Source organism: Pyxicephalus adspersus, chromosome 2 (genome assembly GCF_032062135.1).
Source record: "Pyxicephalus adspersus chromosome 2, UCB_Pads_2.0, whole genome shotgun sequence".
NCBI lineage: Eukaryota > Metazoa > Chordata > Amphibia > Anura > Pyxicephalidae > Pyxicephalus > Pyxicephalus adspersus.
This window is the reverse complement of record NC_092859.1, coordinates 81,119,597-81,141,570: the sequence shown is the minus strand read 5'-3', so window position 1 is coordinate 81,141,570 and position 21,974 is coordinate 81,119,597. Positions and strand designations below refer to the sequence as shown.

General features: G+C 36.1%; 1 protein-coding gene across 1 annotated transcript in view; it reads right to left on the bottom strand.

The window, feature by feature from the left end:
• TMTC2 (transmembrane O-mannosyltransferase targeting cadherins 2) overlaps positions 1-21,974 on the bottom strand; it is a 117,913-nt gene that overhangs the window by 21,899 nt on the left and 74,040 nt on the right. The window contains exons 3-4 of the mRNA XM_072401217.1: positions 17,510-18,335; positions 6,787-6,901 (exon numbers count right to left, since the gene is read on the bottom strand). Coding sequence (XP_072257318.1) covers positions 6,787-6,901; positions 17,510-18,335 — 941 coding nt within the window. The remainder of the gene's footprint in view (positions 1-6,786; positions 6,902-17,509; positions 18,336-21,974) is intronic.

Here is a 21,974-nt window from a genome sequence, read left to right as displayed (position 1 = left end):
AACTTTTCCTAAACAAATGTTATCTTGGCCTTAGAACCGTGTTAGGTCATAGATGTGTACAGGCTAATCTAACTACCTACCTTTCCATCTGTACAGTTATCCTCAGGAATTATGAAGACAAATTAAGTCAGCATAAAATAACATAGGATATTTGAGCGATCTACAGCATGCCGAGCAATGAGGTATGATTACAGGCAGCTGTATTTTTTAAAATGTATTTACAGCAAGGAAGTCCGCTAATTAAAAACTTTACCCACTGGTCTTTGCTGTTGTAAACTTTAGTAATTACAGCAAGTCACTGATTAAAAAAGCCCTACACATTAGTCTTTGACATGAAATATTACACAGAAAAGAACTTCAAGATCTGTTCAGAAAATAGACTTCCCCCTTAAAAGTATGATTTATAATGCAAAGATGTGTGGATTACATTAGTAGCTTACAAAAGTAGTAATTTCAAAGTCTCATGTTAACTTAAAATTAATCAAATTGATCCTGTAGATAAGGTATATAGAGTAGTTCCTATTTAGGTCTATTTATTTCCAAGAATTTTGGAACTTATGTTTTGTTCCAATGAATAGGAAATGGTACAGAATTGGCAACTAGGCATAACAGCAGTGTGCATTATAATAAAAAAAACATTTTTTTTCTATTAAAATATTTGCTTTCACAATTTATTTCTTAATTTTCCCGAAGCCTTGCTGAAGTCACTTCCTATCTACATGCATGACCTCCAGAAGAGGCTGCACACCATTTCTCAGGTCAGGCTTGCAGGGATGACAAACAGGGGATCATACTTGTATAATGTACAATACAGATTTTATATTTTTTAAGCCGTATGAAGTTGCCATTGGAACCTCATGTAGCACAGTGACCATGAAAAAGCCTAACAGGAAGAAAGGACAGGGCACTTCACTCTATAACAGGAAGTGTTTGAACAAGATTTTTAAGGAAGATAACCAGATGGGACCTGCTAGAATATCAGAGGGCAGAAATGAAAACAGACTGTGTGTTCAGGTCTCATACTGCAATGGAAAAAATAATTTAGTTGGCCTTTTCCATTAACAATTTATCAAAGGCTCCTTCCTTTTCTTAAGACATATGCTGTAGTCGGTTTAAAATTAGAAAAACAAAAACAAGACACAGATCACAGAAGTCTAAATTTCACATGTATTTGACTTTTCAACAACATAAATTTTAATGTGATATATCTTTATTTAGTGGCATTAAAATTTCATAATAAAATAATGGTACTCTAGTCCCTGTAATCCCCTGTAAGGACTGTTTTCATATAAAAATAAGATCTATTATATACATGCTACTATATCTCCTTTTTACTTATGTTAAAGTTAGAATGCATAAAACACAATTAATGCTTGCATTTATATAACATTAGTGATTTGCAGCCTTATAGGACTTCTCAAAGTTGATACTTAAAAATGTATTAATATCAGGAGGCTTAATTTTTTTTAATAATGGATTATTATTGGACTTCAAAGCCAAACCTTAACTATTAGAAGAAAATATAGAGCAATAATGTGTTAGTACCTCAGGTTTTTAATGTTGTCTAGTGTCCCCATTGGGTGAAATTCACCATCTCATCTGTGCAAGGTGATCCTGGTCACCAGGACTGAAAGGGAGGGAAAAACAAATCACCACAACAGGAGATGGGGGAACCTTCCAACAGGAACAATGGTCCTGATAAAAATAATTCCAAGTTCCAAAAATGTCTAAGATGGGAATTCCCTTGTGTTTTCTGGTGTCTATGGACAGGAAATGAAGGCAAACCTTTGTAATGGGTCACAAAACATCTGTTGAGGGTTTCACAATTTACTACTTTATCCAAAAATAATAAAAAAATGCTTAGTTTGGAAATATTTAACTCTACCACCAACCAGCATCATCTGGTCAGATTCAAAGTTTTCTTAAGGTTTGAAAAATATACATGTCTAGTCATGAAAAACAAATAGGTGAACAGTTCCAGAAAATATGTTATCAGGAACATCCAGCTAGCATAGAGCTACTGGGTACAAATCATAAAACATAAAAATTAGTTTCTGAAAATGAGTCAAAAAATTTTAACAGATCTTTCATAGGTTTGTTACAAAAATACTACTGCTTATAGCCCATATGGGTATTAATGGACCCATAACAAATGTAATTGGTCCCCTATATGGATGACAAAATCTTTTTATAGCAGAAAGACCAAGTCACATGTCTGAATCTATCTTCACTCTATAAAAGCTGCTTCTGACCACCACTACATATGGTGGTCTGGAGAATTGGTTGAAGTAAGTATTCTGTCTACTAGAAGACATTTATTTAGAGCTGGAAGTACTCAGAGCAAGAAGGCTGCAGGCATTCCTGCTGCTGATTTATGTTCAAGAAAGAAAATCTGTGATGTTCGCTTTATCTCATGTTTTCAAGGCATTTTTGTAGTAGTATTTTAGACTTCGCTATATGAAAATGCCAGCTTTTAAATAAGCAGCTTTCACAGAGTAAACAGAGTCAGTAGTCTATTCCCATCTTCTCCACCTCCTAAACATCTCAAACCCATGAAGAATATCTCACAGCTATCCATAACCGCACATTGTGCAAGTGTGGTCAAGCACAAGGCTGTAAACATTGCAAAAGACCATGGCTGTGAGATTTACTTAAGTATTTTAGGTAGGTAGGACAGGGTAGGCCAACAGGGTAATGCATCAAATGGCTGAATACTGACAGCCAGCATTCATGTTTTTCTTCAGGACTCCAAATCTGTTCATTGGTCCCCTAGCAACAGTAGGAAGGAATGCCAAGTTCTTCCAGTAAAACACTGATATTATATCCAAGATCCCTTAACCACAAACTGTAGCATAAATTCATAAGTGACAATAATACAGCAACAGTGATGTTATATCGAAAATTCCCTAACCATGAACTGTGGCATGGAATTCATTCATGACGATATTACAGAGACCAGTCACTCGGCAAATAGAGTCTCTCTTCTTAGTTTTACATTTTGGTTTGTTAGGATACCTTCATCCCTATTGAAATGAAGTGCATTTTTCTTCCAAGCACATATTCTTTAAACATTGAAAGGAAATACTGATAGATCAAAATAGCAAAATCTGTGCTTAGCTCCGTCAGCACAGCACAAACTCACAACCACATGCAATTATTAAACCAATTGTGACACAAAAGGAATAGCTTGTATCTATGCTAGAATTTGAATGTTCTAGACTTTAAAACCGTGCTTCTCAACCTTTTTAACATGAGGAAACCCCTTGAATAAACTTTCAAGTTTTCAGGGAATCCTTACAGATAGCCAAAAAAATCATTGGTGTCACTAAACTGAGCTGAGAGTACAAACTACTCATTTTTCAAGGAACCTAAGAACTTTTCTACAGAACCCTGGTTAGAAAACACTGCTGTAAGAAACTGAAACTACATAACATACATGATCCTTAAAATCTGTCCCAGTCTACAGTGGCTTAAAAGGAATAACATATTAACATGTCACAATATACTCAAATGCTGCAACTATTACAAAGTCAAACAACCTCAAGGGGTGCCAGAAATAGTGGTGAAGTGGTAGAAAAACACCACAAACAGTGTCAACTGTCTCAGTATAGGAAAGTACTGTCTGCTACATGAACAAAGGAGGGTACTCATCATCAGCATAGTAAAGCTTCTGGGAAATAAATGGCAGAATCGGAAACAATTGCCATGTGTTCGATCATTGCAGACATTGTTCCCCTAGGCCTTTATATCTAGTGAGATCAGTAGATTTTTTTACTATAACAAGGTATAGATAGAAAAATAACAGCACAAAAAAGTCTCTGTCTACATTTTAAGCTTTGACCTAATGTATAATATAATATCAAGTAAACCTATTCCTTTTTTATTAATTTTTTCTGAAACTTCAACATTTATATACAATTTTAAATTACAATAGGTGTGGCAGGCTGTGATTTAAGTATGCAAAAGTTAATCACTATATAGAGGAGTGTTATCTCAGCCCCCTTGCTTTGGACTTGAGTTGACAAGGATCACTCTAAATAAATCCAATGTGGGAACAAAGTATCCGCACAGCTGTCTTTGGATCCACAAGACAGGCTCAGACCCTTTTAGTATGAGCAACATGTTTTCCAAGCTGCCCTATAAATGCATATTATATTGTTTTAATCTAATTAATTCACTTTTGCATTTATTTTCTATTCTCTGGGGTGCCTGTGAAGCAGCCTTTGATTAGTTCTCTAACACACAATGAATACCTAACATATCCCGATGCTGCTGACACAAACAGAGTTTCAGAAATTATGCATTAGCTACCTGCGCCTATTTGCTCTCATGTGGTTATCAAAACTGTTACTGACTGCTTTTCCATCTGTACAAATTAATGAGTGGGTTTTGAATCCCTCTTATTAGGATATCTATTTAGATGCAGGCAGATGGTTTCAAATTGCAATAGGAGGAAGTATCTACAATACTTTTATTTATCCTGGTATGTAAAAGGCAATTAAAACAAGACCCAAACGTAGACATCTATCAAAAGTCATACTATAACAAAATGCAATGTAATTACAAAGTTTTAGAAGAGAATGGTTAAATCCAGTTCCAAAATGTTTTTTTCTTTTTTACTGGTAAACCATTGGAGAAATTTCCATTTATTTACTTCCAAGAGATGCAATATGAAGTGTTTTAAATGTTTTTAGACACGTGTATTCTTTTGAAACCTTTGCTTCTATATGTATAAATAATTGTACATGTGTATGGGAGTATCTTTTGATCATTTGGGTTTCAATTATTGGTAATAATAATTAGCTACAGCATATGAATTTTGCAAAATATTAACATTTTAAATGAAATTCATTTGAAACCATTGAGTTTTAAAGCTCTGCTATTACCATTTTCTTCTCTGGAAAGTACAAAAAATGTCTAATGCAACAGCTGGAGTTTTGCTGAAGTTTACACAATTATTCTTCAACACCAATAGCAAAAGAAAATATTAATGAGTGTATCACTTCACTGCACAGTTTTTCAATAAGTCCCCAGTGAAAACGGGAAGAAGTGGACCCTGCACCGCACATGAACTTTCATGCACATAGGTTCTTTATAATTGAATGTAGGTGTGAAGAAAGTGTTTCCTAGCTGGAGTGAAGCTATTTTGAGTTTTTATTGGGAAAGGTGAACGAAAACCACACAGCTTAGAAAGTGCTTTGGAAACATTGCATGTCTTTTATCTCGTAGGTATAGTAACAGTTTCCACAACCATAGAACACTTATTTCTAATGTTAACTTATAAAATAAATGTATTTAGAAGTACTATCATGCAACACACTGGGATCCCAGGATTGTAATGTGACTGAATATGAATATTTACGTTTATACAGTTTCTCATTAGCATTCTAGAATGTAAAGTAAACAGACTAAATGAAATTGATAGAGTTTTATGTCATACCTTTGACAACCTAAGCAGGCAACTAAAGCAGTTAGTAGCTTTATTATGAGATTTGAAATTACTATACCTTTGCTTTGACCTTTAAATGAAATCCAATTCGAGTTTGGTAACACATATGTTGTCACTAGTCTACAGAGCTGGTAAAATGTGTGTGTGTTTGAGAAGGGGGGATGTGATTGTAGTAAGGGGTAACTAGATTGTCTGGTTCTAGTTTTATTGAAAATCAACAAACATTCACTGCAAGATGACTCAATTGAAGTCCCGTGAAAACATTGGATTATACATAAGGTCTTTACAATATTGACATATTTGCTAGATGAACAACTAATCATGTATTCATAACAACTTGGGACTAGAAAACTGGAACTAAGTAATAAAAAGACCTTCACATTAATTGCATGGCATTTTTGCTTAAAAAATTACTTACTGATGTTTAGTTTGTATTGATCTCAAGTTGCATAAGTCCTCATGAAGCATTTAGGATGGTGTCAGTTTTCATATGGAATCAATTAAGTAATGAATGAATGGTGACCCAGTACTTTACACAAGAAAGGCTAAGTGCTCATTCAGGATAATCTATGACACATTGCGGAAATCATTTTCCTCTCATCAGGAATACACCGCTACACATCTTGTACTACAAATGTACATGATGACACAGAACTTATTAAAAAATGTAGTATTACTACAGTAGTATTAAAAAATGATGTTCAGGTGCTGAGAATAAAAGTGGTATGTTGAAAGCCTGCTTGGGACTATGACACATTATACCCACTGGACTTTACGATTACAAACATTTCTAAACCCTTTTTGAGCAATACATGCCTAAATATCTAATATTAAATTCATTCTGATGTTCTATAAAGGCTTGGCCGGGAATGGACCAATTCAAATAGGGTGAAGGTTGCTGACCACATGAAAATGCCATGCTATCTAGTTGTCACACTAACCTTTGAACTCTAATACTCTAAGTAACTGACCCAAAACCAGTGCAGATCACAGGTTCTGACTTCACCTACTGCAAAGCTTGATATGACATTGAGGTATCTAGTGTTTTAAGTTAATTATTATCAATGCCAATATAATAGTTGAAAGATCTTAAAGCTTCAAAGCTGTTACCTGTATGAGATACACACATATGGCAGGTATGTAGGGTGGATGGATCACAAAAAAAGTGTACTTCATTAGAAATCATCTATAAAAGTGTACCAGTTGCAGATTTAGTTTGAATGGAGCATATGAATATTGTACAGACACATCCATTACAACTTTCCTTTCTGCACATTTTACTTTAAAAAAACAATTCCTCCCAATGGACACTAAAATATACAGCTGAATATACTTACAAGTTATATAGCATGTCAGCCATATTGCTGCGGTAGTACAAGGCATTCCTATAAGCATTTTCTGCTTCCGGAATCTTGCCCTGATTCTTCAATACATTCCCAAGGTTTCCCCAGGCTGTCATAAAAAAAACAAAACAAAAAAAAAAACATTTCTATCAATATTTCTATGCATGACCCTTTAAAAGCATATTATATATTACACTTATAAATTTCGAATATCATATGACCCAACAATCTAAAACACAAGTGTCAGTTTTTGAACAGTCTCCAAATAATGACTTTTTTTTCTAGTAAAAAAATGTATGACTTTTTGCCTCTGCCCCAGCATATAGAATAAAGTCTATTCAATTCTGACAATGTCACACTCATTACTATCTGGCACAGACAGTTGGTGCTGTAAGCTTTCATTCTAGACTGTGTTCTGTATCAGCTCTCCTACTGTCAAGCAATAATGCTATGCTACAAAGATCAACTAATAATGACAAATGTTCCTGCACAAGTAATTACTTTAGCACAGGAAGTGTCTGCTGAATCATGAAGACTTCTGCTGGAATCAGAGGGAACAAAAAAATCTCAGCAAACTGAATAGCCATTCTCCATAGAGCAGTGCAGCCACAAGACTAGTCAGACATGGCTCTTAGCTAAAACAATACCAAGGTGAACAAATTCAGCTGGAGATTGTGGAATAAAAAGAAGATGTTTCAAGGCAAACCATGAATATCCTTATCCGTTTCAAAAAATACCAAATGCAAATTTTTGAGCAGCAGTAGAATATAGTTTTTTAATAAGTTTGACAGAGTATACAAAGACAAAACAAAATACCAATAATGTTTCATTACAGCAGCCCAATGCAGCAAAAAATTGTGCATCACTCCACAACGTACTGTACTGCATTGGAATGCATTTTTGCTGCACTGCAATGCAGATGTGTTGGGGTACTCTAAAATATTTTTTACTCACCTCTCCCCATTCCGGTGTGGGTGGCAACATCTTCAATTTAATTGTCACATTGGTTGGCCCACGCCTGAGTTTATCCCAGCAGGGATGTGCTGGTTACCTGGAGATGTGCATATGGACATCAGCAAATTTTGACAGGACAGCAAGTGATGCAAAATTTTGGTGGAACTTTCGTTTCAAGAATGAATGACCACACAGTGTGCCAAAGCACATTTTCACGCATGTCACTGATGTGAACAACAACATGGGTGTCTGTCTCTGTCTTTTAGAGAATGTGCCATGTGGTATATTTGGACATCCACCAGCCTAGCTATTTGAAATGCAGATAGACATCAAAGAATAGTAAGTACCTTTCAACCATGGACAGATTCCCCTTTGTATTCAGTACAAAAGTGACCTCCACAAAAACAGCTAAATAAACATTAAAATCCACAAGGGAGCTTTTTCCTGTCAACATGTGCCTTGGCATACTGCAGAGCTTGACTGGTTCCTTGTGCCAGGCCTACTGTAAAGGGCTGAAACAAAGACAAACTCAGGTAACCACAAGTAAAAAAAGGCAGTATCTGTAATGGTGTTTATTGGAAATCTTTTTTTTTTTAAGTGGAACTAAACCCAGTGGATTCCCACTTGTGCCTGTTGCATCATGGGTGCTGCCATCTTCTTCTTTCTTCTCTTCCACATTAAGATTTTCAGCCATTTTGTTTGGCTGTGCTAGGATGACCATCACCTGTCCCTTTCTGCAATAATGCTCTACTTGATGATACATTTTAAACTAGAACTTTAGTTTATTCCAATTCGAGCTGTCTCAGGTCTACCCTCTAAAAACTCACTTTAACTCCTAAATTAGTGCAAATTTATTAGCGCAAGATGCACAAAAAGACAATGTTTTAGTGAATCACCGGATCACTGCTTTAAAAATATACCCCACAGTATTATGTCTTCAGCAAAAATAATTCTGGTTTTCGGCTGTAAGATACAACAAGCCTTTGCACTTGGTGTTTGGCAAATTCTGCAAGATTAAAAAGTACAATTTTTCTTTATAAACATATTACATGACCCCCTTGAGTAAACACAATCCTGTACTGTGTCTCATCAAAGGAATAAACAATACAGTTTTGTTCTATATCCATATCTGCCTTGCAGTATCTGTAATGGAAAATACTAAAATTTTACTGCACAAAGGAAATGCAAATTAGTTTGGGACATAGCTAGCCTGAAAACTGAATGAAAGCTTCTGGTTTTCATTAGAAACGCAATGCGGGCTCTGAAAGCACGGAGGTATTACCAACACTTCACTTTACTTGCTCTTCTATTAAATAGAGTATCATCTAAAAAGAGATTTGAGTGGGTGGTGACACAACCTGCCTTGAGGCATTTATACATTCAAGGAGTCGAACTCAAGATATCTGATTAATTCAATTGTCGTACACCGTTTTTTGGCCATGATCATGGAAACTTGCACTGGGAAAAATGTTTAAATATTCAAATGTTGAGCAATAAAAAAAAATGTATTTAGTTATGCAGATCAGACTTGCATCTGGATCCCATTAAATTACTTCTGAAACAAAGGCATGAAGGAAGATTGACATGGCTGAGAAAACAACAATAATTATACACGGACCTTCTTGGAAGAATAGCAGCAACACAAAGCTGAGCCTATAGATGACCCTCTTTGGGTTGTCATTGTTTTAGCAGCAGTTCACTATAATTCATTTTCAGCTAATTAACTGCACAGAACAAAATGGGCTTTTTTTTTTACTCACTTTGAGAAAAGGAACTAAAATTATAAACTAGCATTATAACAAATTACAACAAAGCTTTTTTAAGGTGGCCATGCACTAGTCAATGTTTTCAATAGTCAGACTTTAAATTCAATACAAAAAAAAATTAATAAAAAAAATTTTTATATTTGATTGATATGTCAATCAAACATTGATCAGGAATGCCAGTTCTGTACCCAATCAAAGGGCCCAATCAGTTTTGGCCAAAACACTTATCCCACCATCTACTGGAAACCAGCTCTTGCCTGTTAAAACAAACTATTGGTCTGTTGGAGCAGGTTTCTGATTTATCAGTCTGGTCAGTGGGTGCACAGAAGTTATTCCAGGATGAAATGGACAACAACCAGTGTATGACCATTGCTATTCTTACTCCTAACACTAAACTGTAAAAAAACATAGCAATCATCTTCATTTCTGCATTCAAACTGGCCAGTTATAGTACAATCCGACAGAACAAAATCTTTGCAATACTACGGATATATACAAATAACAAAAGATTTACACCTGCCCTCTTCAAAGTGCAGTTTTGTGTGCCTCCCCAGGGCTGGAACCTCGTCAGCCGTTGGATCACTTGTTCAAAAAGAATGAGTGTGCAAATGACAGCTGGCGAAAATGAGCAGTAATAGTAATGCTCACTGTAAGCCATATTCATTCTTAATGGGGCTTGCAGCAGGGAGACACTACATGTAGCGTTTCTCTATGCGGCAGCATTTTCAGGTGTAAGGAACGCCCCATAACCTCAGTGCCAGTGTGAATTAGTCTTAAGCGGCCCAAAGTATACCCAGTCTAGTGGGACCACACATTATAAAGGGACTGTTCAAAAGGCAGGCAGCATGTTTGCACATTTGACAGCTGGCGGCGATGAGTGCTACTAGTGCATACATTTTTTTTTATCTCCATAAGCACTCTAACCTGATAAAGGACTTTTTTCTATACTTGATTTCTCAGGTTAAAAGTCACTATAAAATATTATGTACAAAGAATATATTTTACATTAATCCTTCTTCAGCTACTTAACAGAGAAAAGTGTTACTAGGCATTACAGTTATTACTTCCAAATACATACTGAACTGCAAAGTATTTTCACAGCTGACAGTGCAACTTACACACCCCATTTCCTGTCTCTAATTAAGATTAGTAGGGAGCATAGCAGTCAACAGTAGACGGCCTACCACTGCCATGTAAAGCCAATTACGGCACAACATTGGAAACGCCGGCCAGAGAGGAATAAAGGCAAACAGAAAAAGCTGACTAGCAAAAAAGTAATGCATTTAAGTTTAATACCTCCAGTCAGTAGCTGTGTTAGTAAGTGCTTTAGCAAACTAAGTAGTATCAAGTAAAAATCTTGTATTTAAAGCAATGCCTCTTCAGTTCTTTATTATTAGGTATAAGGCATAGGTATCCAGGGTTAAGGTTTAGCAAGCAAGGCAACTAGGTGAAAAAGACGAATGACAGTAGAACATTTGGAGGCTTTTAGAGATAAGACTGCCTCATGAGTCAATTAGGAAGAGTTTACCTAGACCAACAGTAATAGTAAAACTGATCTTTGAAAGTGTCAAAGAATGCTTCATGCACTTGGTTAATTTCTGCAAAATATTAAATTACTAAATCTCTCTCACTAAACTGCAGACTTTGCTGATTATAAAATGCAAACTCTACAAAAAAAAAAAAAACATAAGGATAACATCTCCCAAAGTATATGGCTAATAAATGCCAAAAATGTAATAGCGAAAAACAAACATAAAATCCACAAAACGTAAACTTTGTGGACTTTGGACTCCAATGTGGTCCACCGAACGTGCCTTAAAAGCTCACCCAGCCCCTATCCCTTCCAGAGTATCTGCTCTGTTCTGTGTGTACATTGCAGATAATAAAGCTGAAAGGCTGCCAACTCATTGCTGGGAGGAAGGAGAATGAATTGATTCACAGTGTCTGAAGCTACAGAAATCAGTGGGGGATTACTTAAATCACATTTAACAGGACATTTGATTGGTAAATATATGTATATATTTGAATGTCTATTGCCTTGCAACAATTTCACTTTAATGTAAAACCTATAATTTGCATATGCAGGGCTAAAAATTGCCTAACTTAATGTGACAATGATGGGCCAAATACTAGAGCTTTCACATGGGGAAAGTCCATAACATCGTGTTACAACATCTTACAACAAGCCAGTGCAGTGCAAGTAGGTGTTGGTTTCTTTTACACCAGACTCACTCAACCTTTTTAATCTAGGGGAACCCTTGAAATCATTTTCATGTCTTCAGTGAACCTCTGCTATATTTGCACATCAAACTACATTACCATGGTGGTTAGTGGAAAGAATGCCTATTACATTATTGTATTGCCTATTACATTATTATATTGGGAAGAATATCACACTTTCAGATAGCTAAAAAGAGCATTGGTATCATTTAATTTAAAAGACCTATAAGGCACAATTGGCCGAAGGAACCCCCAGCAACCTTTGACTTCCCTGACTGAGAAACATCAACCTACACCTCAACATACTGGCTTAAACTATACAAACCTAGTTTAGAAATTGCTTATTGGAACCATCAAGCCAGAAGCTTTGTGGAAGGGAGGTTAGTGTTGTGTATACTCAATTTCCCAAAAACCTTGAAATTGATTGCATAAACTACTAAGCTACTTGTCTTACTTATGAGCTGTTCCTCTATTGAACAATAAATATTTTATTATAAACCATTAAAAGGTCAACAATTTGTAATGTAACAAGGAGGAAAAGGCCACAGATGCTAAAAGAGGATTAGATCAAAGATGCTAAAAACAACTAATCATCAAATAAATAAAACATTATCTAACTCACATTTATTCACTCTTTAAATAGGTGCTAAAATTTCACCTTTTCCCTAAGATTCATTACAATCATTTTTGCAGCTCATCAAACTGATTTCAGGTGTTTCACTGTCATGGATCCTATTTCATCATTTTAAATTAAACTTTTAATCCAATTTCCAGCTGACAGGCATTAAGCAATTAAAGCCTGTTTATTTCACAAAAGCTGTAACAAAAATCTTGCTGTAATACATAACTAAGGAAGACTTAACTAATGATTAGAAAATCCTTCAAAAATAAAGGAGAAATGTCCTAATGCGGGCATAAAAGCAACAAAAGTGTACTCTTTCTGGTAATATAAGGAGTTCTGGACCTTTTACAGGGGATGCAGGCAAGGCTGATTTCCATGATGCTTTGGTTTTAAAAGTTTGGGGAAATGTGCAGGGGTTGGTTGAGCTCAAGTATTACAAGACTGAAGTACATTTCAGAAATGATTACTAAATACTGTGAGCAGATGCTTTCTTAAATTAGTCCTGGTCTGCAGTTACAGTACAGACACCGACACTCCAATAATAACTACTCCAAAAGCACAGAACTAAAATGTATATTTTGTTGATCCTTAAATTTTTTTTCTAGTTTTGGATAGAATGGGGAGTTAGACCCATGTAATTTTTGGTTGTCTGTGTCCATATTGGAGAGAATAACCCCTCTATTTGAAATGGCAAGAACTGTCAGTAAAAAAAATGTGGAAGAAAAAATTTATTAATATCTCCATAAGAGGAGAAGGCCAATAGGAACAGTTGTCCCAAGCTTAATTGTCTGATAAAACTGCTCATTGTGTCTCTGGGACAGGAAAAAAAAACAGAGACAGCAAGATATAATCTGAAAGGGTTTTAAACCTTCCATATTATAGCGAAAACTAACAGTAAATAATCTACATGCCTATTAATAAATAAAAGTCCAGGCTTTAAAAACTTTTCTATAAAGAACAGGATTTGATCTCTATACAAAAATAGACCAGGATGTTTTAACTAAACACATTTCTGTTTATTGTGCCTCTAGTAGTTTTATTTAAACTATGATAAAAAATGTAGTGTCACAATACATCGTATGACTGCATGCAATACCTTATTTTCATTCACATCTAACAAAGGTTTTTGCCAGGAAAAACAGAGTACACATGAACTTTCGCTAAATGATTTCCCAGGTATTTCAAGCAACATCCAGCAGACTTACAAATTGGGATTTCCGGATACTTTTAAGGTCTCTGGCTTGAAACTACATATTTGCCTGGGATTTATGCAAGATTCCAGTTCTGCAGATGCCAAAAGCCAACTTGACCTGAAACATTGCTTTTATATAAAAACTTGGTATCAGCAACACTAACAAAAAACAACTGTAATAAAAATGTGAGATAAGTAAAGATAAAAAATATAGTCTCAGCTGCATATATATTGTACATGCAACCTAACATTTTCTTTTATATAAAATCTATAATGTAGTGTGGAATTTAACTATTGGTCCCATGTGCTCCCCACCCCAACATCTAGAATTAATATATAAAAAGCAGACTTCGGATCACACGTCTGTTCCAACAGCTCCAGGCCTGGTGTCCGCTCATTGCTCATATTAATTCTTGATATGTTTTTTTCATTCAAACAAAAAGAGAACACTTGTGTTCTGAATATATTCCATGGGCTGTAAGTACATTATCTCATGGACAGATAACGGGGCTGCCCCATTAGCATGCTGAGCTTGATAAGAAACAAAGGATGCAAACAAGCTGGAAGTGCTGCAGATTTGAGGCTGTTGGCATGAAATATCTGATCAGAGTGTTTTTTTCTCTATTAATTAACTGTGGATGCTGGAATTGGTGTGAGGGACTTGAATATAATTTTACTTACAATTTATTTTGCTGCCTTTGGAACAGGTTCAGTGAAAACAGTACAAGGAACAATGATAATGTGCCATATGCAGTGACCCTGCAATATTTCATTACACCGCCTACAGAACGGTGGAAGGAGATGACACTCTCTGATACGAGTTGGTTACAATTTTGGCAGACTAATATCTTACTTGCTGAACTGCCGTATTTGGGTGACTAAGTCCATTAAATAGGATAGAAGCAAATGTATGCTTAGCTTACCCCTAAACCAGAATAAAAAAAACAGAACTGATGCAGACTTGGTAGGAAAGGAAATCACGGCTAAAAAAAATGGAGATAGTCACTGCAGACCTTTCTCTTAAAAAATAATTTTTATTCAACAGCTTTAGAACTAACTTGGGATAAAGGAAACAATCGTTGCTAACTTCTCTGTTCATCTGGTGCATGTACTGTATATAGACAGTCAAGCAACCAACATTTTCAGAATTATGCCTGTAATTACAGTTTCCATATTTCTCTATTATTTTAAGTAAAACTTTTTTGTTAATTATTTTGCATAAAGCGAAGTTAGACCATGTGTCAAATAGTTTTCACGCTGGGAGATTCACACTCGGACAAAAACAGGAAAACCAAGAGATGTAAAACAAGAGCTGGGTGTAAATCTCCCAATTTGGACATCTGTTCTGGTGGAAACTGTCTAAAAAGGGATCCATTGGACTGTATGTAAAGTGAAATCTCCCAAATGGGTTTCAAAGGAAAAAAGCTTTTGGCTATACATAAACCTAAGAAATTAAAGGGGTTGCAAAACACAGAACCCCAAAGATCCACAAATATTTAGATCAATGTTACATATTATATAGCACTAGGTCAATGATGAAATATCATCAGGGGTACATTAGGTGCTTAGCTTGTTTAAATCATTTAGCAATTTGTATTGTTAGGATTAGCACATCCCGTTTTATATATACAGTGTTTAGGGGAAAAAGCAACATTTAATTTTATCATTATCACCTTTTACCATGGTGTAAAGAGTAAACAGCCGCTGTAGTAAACATTAATTCTAGAAGTATTAAAGAGGTTTCACCTTGAGAGTTTCACATATGTATGACACAGTTCACTAAAAACACCAAACAATATGTTAAGTAGCTGCATTAATCAACAGTTACATTATGCGGATGTAAAACTGTACAATAAATGCAAAATGTATTTTAGATATTAATTTAAAAAATGTACAATTTCACCAGATGTTTGGTATGAATAATGTACTACTAGATCTTGTAAACATGTCAGGATTCATCCAAGGAATTTAGAGACTATAATAATGTAAAAAGCCAATAGATGAATTATAAGACCACTGAACTTTATACAAATATCCTGAAATATTTTATAAAAATAATGCACAAGCAAAGCTGAATGTGATCATACTTTGTTCAGTCTGATATTTTATTTTCTGCTATATTTTAGACTGTTTTAAATCTTTTTCTTTGTCTCTCTCATGTTGCAAGCCGATGGTTCAGATTTGGCATTGTGTAAAGAAAAGGACTCTCCTAAACAGAAGTTAAAATGATTTTGGGTCAAGTAAAAGATATACTGTGAAATACTATGAGTAACTGATGAAATAACCATTACAAAAAAGACTAGAATAAATAAAAAGACTAGAGAGAGAATAGAAAGTCAAGATGAACACACAATAGAACATATTTGCTAACTTAAGTTAACAAGCTAATGTGAACACTTAATATGCTAACCATAATTACATCAAAATAAATCAATAAATAAATAAAAAACCCTCAAAAATACATTTCAGTAAACAACTCAAAACCTGTATAAACTGAAAATGTACCATGATATTCCTTCTTGAACTGGTCCTTCAAAAGTGCACAACTCCAGTTAGTGGAAACATATTTAACTTTCAAGAACTGTAAAGCATTGATGTTCTTGTAAGGATCTCCTTTTAATGCCATGCAGAATTCATCTGGTGGCTAATATAAAACATTGCTTCTTTCCTTGCAAAAGAAGAAGCTGAGTTTTAATAAACCCCAGACCTCCTATCAAGCAGAATATTCAAAAGAATATATTGTTTGCCCATCACCTTTAGGATAAGTTTATGGTTGTCATAAAAAATCATTAAAATGTGCAGATAAAAATACACTACACATCGTTTTGAAAGTATACCATGCTTTTTTTAAGATATATACTCCCTCATTTAAGCCCCTTTTTTTAGCTGTATGGAACAAATGGCAATTAGTGAGGCTTAGGAAAAGAGAGAATATGAAAATGAAAAAATATGACCTGTGGCATTTGGGAATGGCACTATGGGATGTCCACTATGAGATGGCAACATGGCAGTAGTAGCTTCCACATTTTTTTCCCACATTAATCTTAACATTGGCTCCCATCACCTCCATTTTTGTATCCCATAGATGAACCCTTCTATGTACCTCCTCCAAAGATAGCAGCCTTTACCATACTGAAAGCTTCAGCTCTTTTTACTTATGTTAACTACTTCTACAAGAAGCCATCTCCCTGCCATGTTTTAGGTACAATGCTAAGGATCACAGCCCTAGAACTACACCAACACAAAATGATCACAAATTAAAAAAATTGCAGCTGCCAAATTTTTGCCTGACAAATATTAAAAATATGTGTATTGCATAAAAATGGCACTTTTAAACACTTAAGCTGCGTATTTTTTCTCGCCCTATAATCGGCCAGATATCGGGCGAGAATCTGGCGTGTGTAGAGTAGGCGTCGTTCATCGTCCGTGGATCCGTCCTGGCGGATCCACGAATGATGAATGACGAGCGATCCTAATGCAAGTGAGGGGGGAGAGTGCGCAGCAGGGTGCCGCTCCGTCGCTCTCCCCCTCCCCTCTCCATAGAGCAGAACAGTGCTGTATGTACAGCACCGTTCATGCATCGTGCAGTCCTTTGTCGTTGGAAAGGATCATGAAAGATCCTTTCCAACGACAAAAATTGCACGTGTGTACGCAGGTTTACATTTTACCCTCCAACTGTATGTACAGAACGGTGTGAAAAGCTATATAAACAGGCATTCAATTAGCCACTTTTTTGTTATTTAATTAAACTAAATGAGGCTACAAAGACAAACAATATGTTACTCAACAGAAAAAAAAAAAAAAAAAAATCACAGCACATTATAGAAACAGATCTTCTAAACTTATCATTTCCAAACACGTTCAGAAAAACAAAATGTCAAAAGGCAAAAAAGGTAAAACGTTTTCTAACAGACTACACAGAAAAAAAATAATTCAACAAAACCAGAAAAGAATGAGTGTTACCTTTAGCTGGATTTACTTGTATTCCTGATCTATAAAGCATTTCTTCATTCTTCCAATCTCCATTTCTAACAACAGTTTTCAGTCCATAAAAAACAATTAATGAAGCAGCGGCATAAAATACGAGGCTTTTGAGAAAGTTTTTTTGGGCCTTTATATAAAGAGCTCTGGCCCCCATAGTTATTAGTAAACAGAATCCCATACTGGGAATATAGAGTACACGCTCTGCAATAACAAAGCCAACGTAGAAAAATAGATTACTAGCGGGCACAAAGGGAACTATCAATAGTGATAAAGCTAAAACAACTATGTTTTCTGTAGACGGAAGTTGCAAATGGTTGATATGGTTTTTTACACCATTTTCAAGTTTTGAGACAATGCTAGTCCTGTGCTCTGTTGTTTTGTATTCTAAATCTGAGTGACAGCTATGGCCATTAGTATTCTGCTTGCCATTCATGAACACTTTCCCATTGCATTCTCTTTTTATACCCGAGCTCTTGAGACTTGTGTAGGCAAGGAGGAAGAGTAAAATGTAAAAGGCCACAGTGTGTATATTCCTCCAGTCAATGAGCGATTTAATAAGAGGCACAGCATCCATTGACCAATCAAAGCTGAGTGTGTCAGGGCAAAAAAGCAGCCACAGGTTCTTAGTTGGCAAGTATAGGAAGGTCAGAGTACGTGTGAGCAGATTTTCACAGTCCGCAGCTGGGTTGTCAGAGTTCGAGAAACTTGGTGGCATGTTTCCCATCCAGTAAAAGCGCACACCCAGCAATACAGCTCCCCAGGCGACCAAAAGGCCAATGCTAAGAACGAAGGACAAGTTCTTGCCCTGAAACCAAAAGATAAAAGAGCCATTAGATGAACAATCTTTAAAAAGGATACAGAAAGCATGCACAGTACAGGTTCACAAAAACAAAAGAACAAATGAGTAAGACTAAACAAATTACCATCATTCTTAAGTTAGCTTCAGAAGTTTCTCCATTTCTAGAATCTTTCTGCAATCATTTTAGAATCAATTTTATTTCTTTTAAATGTTAAAGTACCTCAATTTGTCAAGAATTATGTTTATGCTTTAGTTTAAACAAAGTTAAAACAAAATCAATATAATGAAAGACTTACACAGAAAGAAGAAGGAAACAAGGAGGGGGAAGGAAGAAAAAAGGGAGGCTTTTAATGTGCCACTTGAAATATTTCGGTTAAAAATTGGATTTTATTATTAGCTTCATAAACGATAACCATTTTAAAGTGAGACAAAAATATACATAACATATTCAACTGACCTCAAACATAGGCAAAAGGTTTTGGTACTTGATCATGATCACCAGTTCATCAATTGGCAAAATCGAGAAGTGTCACATGCATTTCAAAAATAGACCAGATCAGAATAAAGTCTCGACCCGACGCATTTCATCCAAAGTGGCTTCCTCAAGGGATATGGAGACTTGGATAACTACAATTTCAGGTTTACAAAAAAACAAAGGTGACACCAATGATCAAGTTTGGGTTGTCCAACTTTGTTGAAGGTTGGCTACCTTTGTGTGATTGTCGGGGTTCTGATACCAGAAGATTTAATCATAAACGGCCATAGTGTACATATTGTGATAAGGTAGGTATGTGTTGGTATAGGTTTCACCATAGGGAACCCCGGTCTTTCTATGGAACATATAGTTCACAGACAGTCACAATCCTAGATAATATCAGTTTATCAATTATTGCTTGATGCCTTATAGGTATTGTGACAGCTTTGGTATTGATATTTCTATTTTTATGATGTCATATGAGATTGCGATTGATTGCCCCCTTCTTGGCTGGCTGTGGACGCTCTGCTCTCCCGGCATACCACCAACGGTCTGATTTCTATGATACAACTTTCCCTCATTTCTCCGATTGACAGTCAATCGTAATCTCATATGACATTATAAAAAAATGTCTGTAGCCAAATACCTTAATCCTGAGATAGTAATAATTTTCAATTCAAGAGCACATACATACCCACAGATGCTTATTGGACAGGTGCAGACAGGTCAAAACATTGTTACAATAATTGGCTTAATGATATATCGCAGATGATTATATGATCTGTTACCCCTTTATGTACCTTACTAGAGTTTTCAATATTTGGTGCAAAAAAGGGCCAGAATGCATACACACTACAAAACAAAGTTTTCAATCTCTCAGTTTTCTCAGATAATTACTTCCATTTCCTCAGTCAGAAATGACATTTTCATCTTAAGAGAACTTGAAAACCATGGTTTACTGAAAAAAATAGCCATTCGGCAAAAGAAGATGGATTACATATGAATATGTATATTGTGTGCAGGCCACAACTGACACCACAGGACAATGTCTACACATAAAAGCGATGAGGCTGCTCAGAATGCAGACACTGTCTGACTGTTCATAATGATGTTCAGCAGCCTAAACAAAAATGGCCACAAGGAAAACACGCAGGTTGTGTTTTCTTAAATTGTCCAGTGACTGACTGTCACGTTAATCATCATAATTTAACATTTTGAGGTACTGATAAATATGCCAATAAGAACGTCTAGATTCATGCAGACTCTCCACATTTTTAAGTCGTGAAGTTGAAACCAGTGCGCCTGCACAACAGCCAGTAACGTTTTAAAAAAAGAGGTAGTGGTGACAACCTCATTGTTTTCCAATGACTAATTTACTCTATAGGTACCAAGAGAGGTACCAATAGGTACCAAGAGATTGGATGGCAACAATCCGATGTCTATGGGGCACTTTACTCGCCACCCAAGATGCCACCAAAGAAATCGTAGAACACCTTGCCCACCCTGCTTCATGGCCTTAAACATAAATATGTGCCACCTAATTTTCATTTATAGTATGTTCTTGCACATAATGGCAGTTGGATTTCACATGCACACCCAACAACGATCTGTTTAAGGCCAACAGATTCACAATGGGACAAATGGACGCAATAAAAACAAAATAGACCTATGGATCCTGTTCAGATTCACGGTTGAAAACTACAGCCATTAACCTCTCTCAGCCATCACTGTTCAACTTTGTCATGTGGATGAGTGAGTTGGTTGAGGTAGAGATGTGGTTCTTCTAGCGGTGGAGAAGCAACTGCAGTTCCAGAGGCAACTTGTTCATTTCAGAAACTGCACAGCACCCGACTGCAACTGGATGCAAATGAAAATGCATATACACAATGGTTTCCAAGAGCTCCATTCAGTTGGATGGGAGCAGTTGAAAGGCCCTTAAAATGATTGACAATAAAAGAGGGCACTACATAAAGTTAATTACACGTTATCAGTTTTTATTTTAGATTTTCCTGTGTAATACTAATACAAGTGCAAACTGTGCAGTGTGTGGGCATTACATCCATAAAATGACACCCAGTTATATAAACATACACACTAAACGCTGGATAATGAATATTTTGTTTTATTGTATATTTTCTTTAAGAAAATGTATGTGGCAGTAGACGGAGTTTGAAAACAATGACAATTTCAGGCTACATAAAACAGCGACTTCTCGAGCAAAGAGAATCTTGGCTCATTCATAGTAACTCAATACAAATTAGAAGACTGTAGTGGCTACTAAATGTGATTTCCAATATTGTCACCTTAAATCTGCAAAGACTTTCGGCTCCAAGTCTAGGACGTCGGATTTTTTTTGTCAAAGATCCCGGATGCATGTAGTGTTTTTCCAAAGTGGGATTGTATCGTCTTCCCCATTATTTTCTTGTCTGCAATCTAGACATTACAATGAACTTCTTGTTAAAAATGATTCTTAATTACTTTGGTGGAAAATGAAATCAGTCAGGAATGTACATCATAAGGCTTGTATTCACATAAAGTGCTTGTGGAACAGGGGCTCTTTATGAGAGGAAGCGGACCCAGTATCTTTTAGAAATGCAAAATCCATTCTCCCTGGGCCATATATACTAGATATTTGATTTCAGAAATATATTTACATGAAAATGTTATGCAGTACTAAAAATAAACAGATTATGTTTTTACTATTGTCAGCAGTTGCTACTAGGAACATACAGTTATTATCCTTAAAGTATAACTAAACCAGGGGTGGGCAAAGTTTCAGTCAGGTGCCACATATTACAATTTGAAAGAGGACTCAAATCAGCAGGCCGATGGGAGAGTGGGCGGGGATTTTTCATCATGACGCCACTAAACATGATGTAATGATTCATAACCCCGCCCACTCAATCGCAGATCTGAGCTTGTAATGGGAAAGTGGGCGGGTTATGTACAGTGACAGCCCACCCACTCTCCCATCGCAAGCTGAGGGTGGGGGAGTGGGCGGGTTGTGTGCAGGGGCACAGCCCACCCACCTCCACAAGCCAGGACATGTTTTGAGGCTTTTGCCAGTGCCCCCCCAGATGGGACCTTCCCCTGACCCTGCTCGGAATGGCACCGGCCAAAACCGCGGAACACCCAAAGGGCCAGAGAAACCACCGTATTAGGCCGTACAC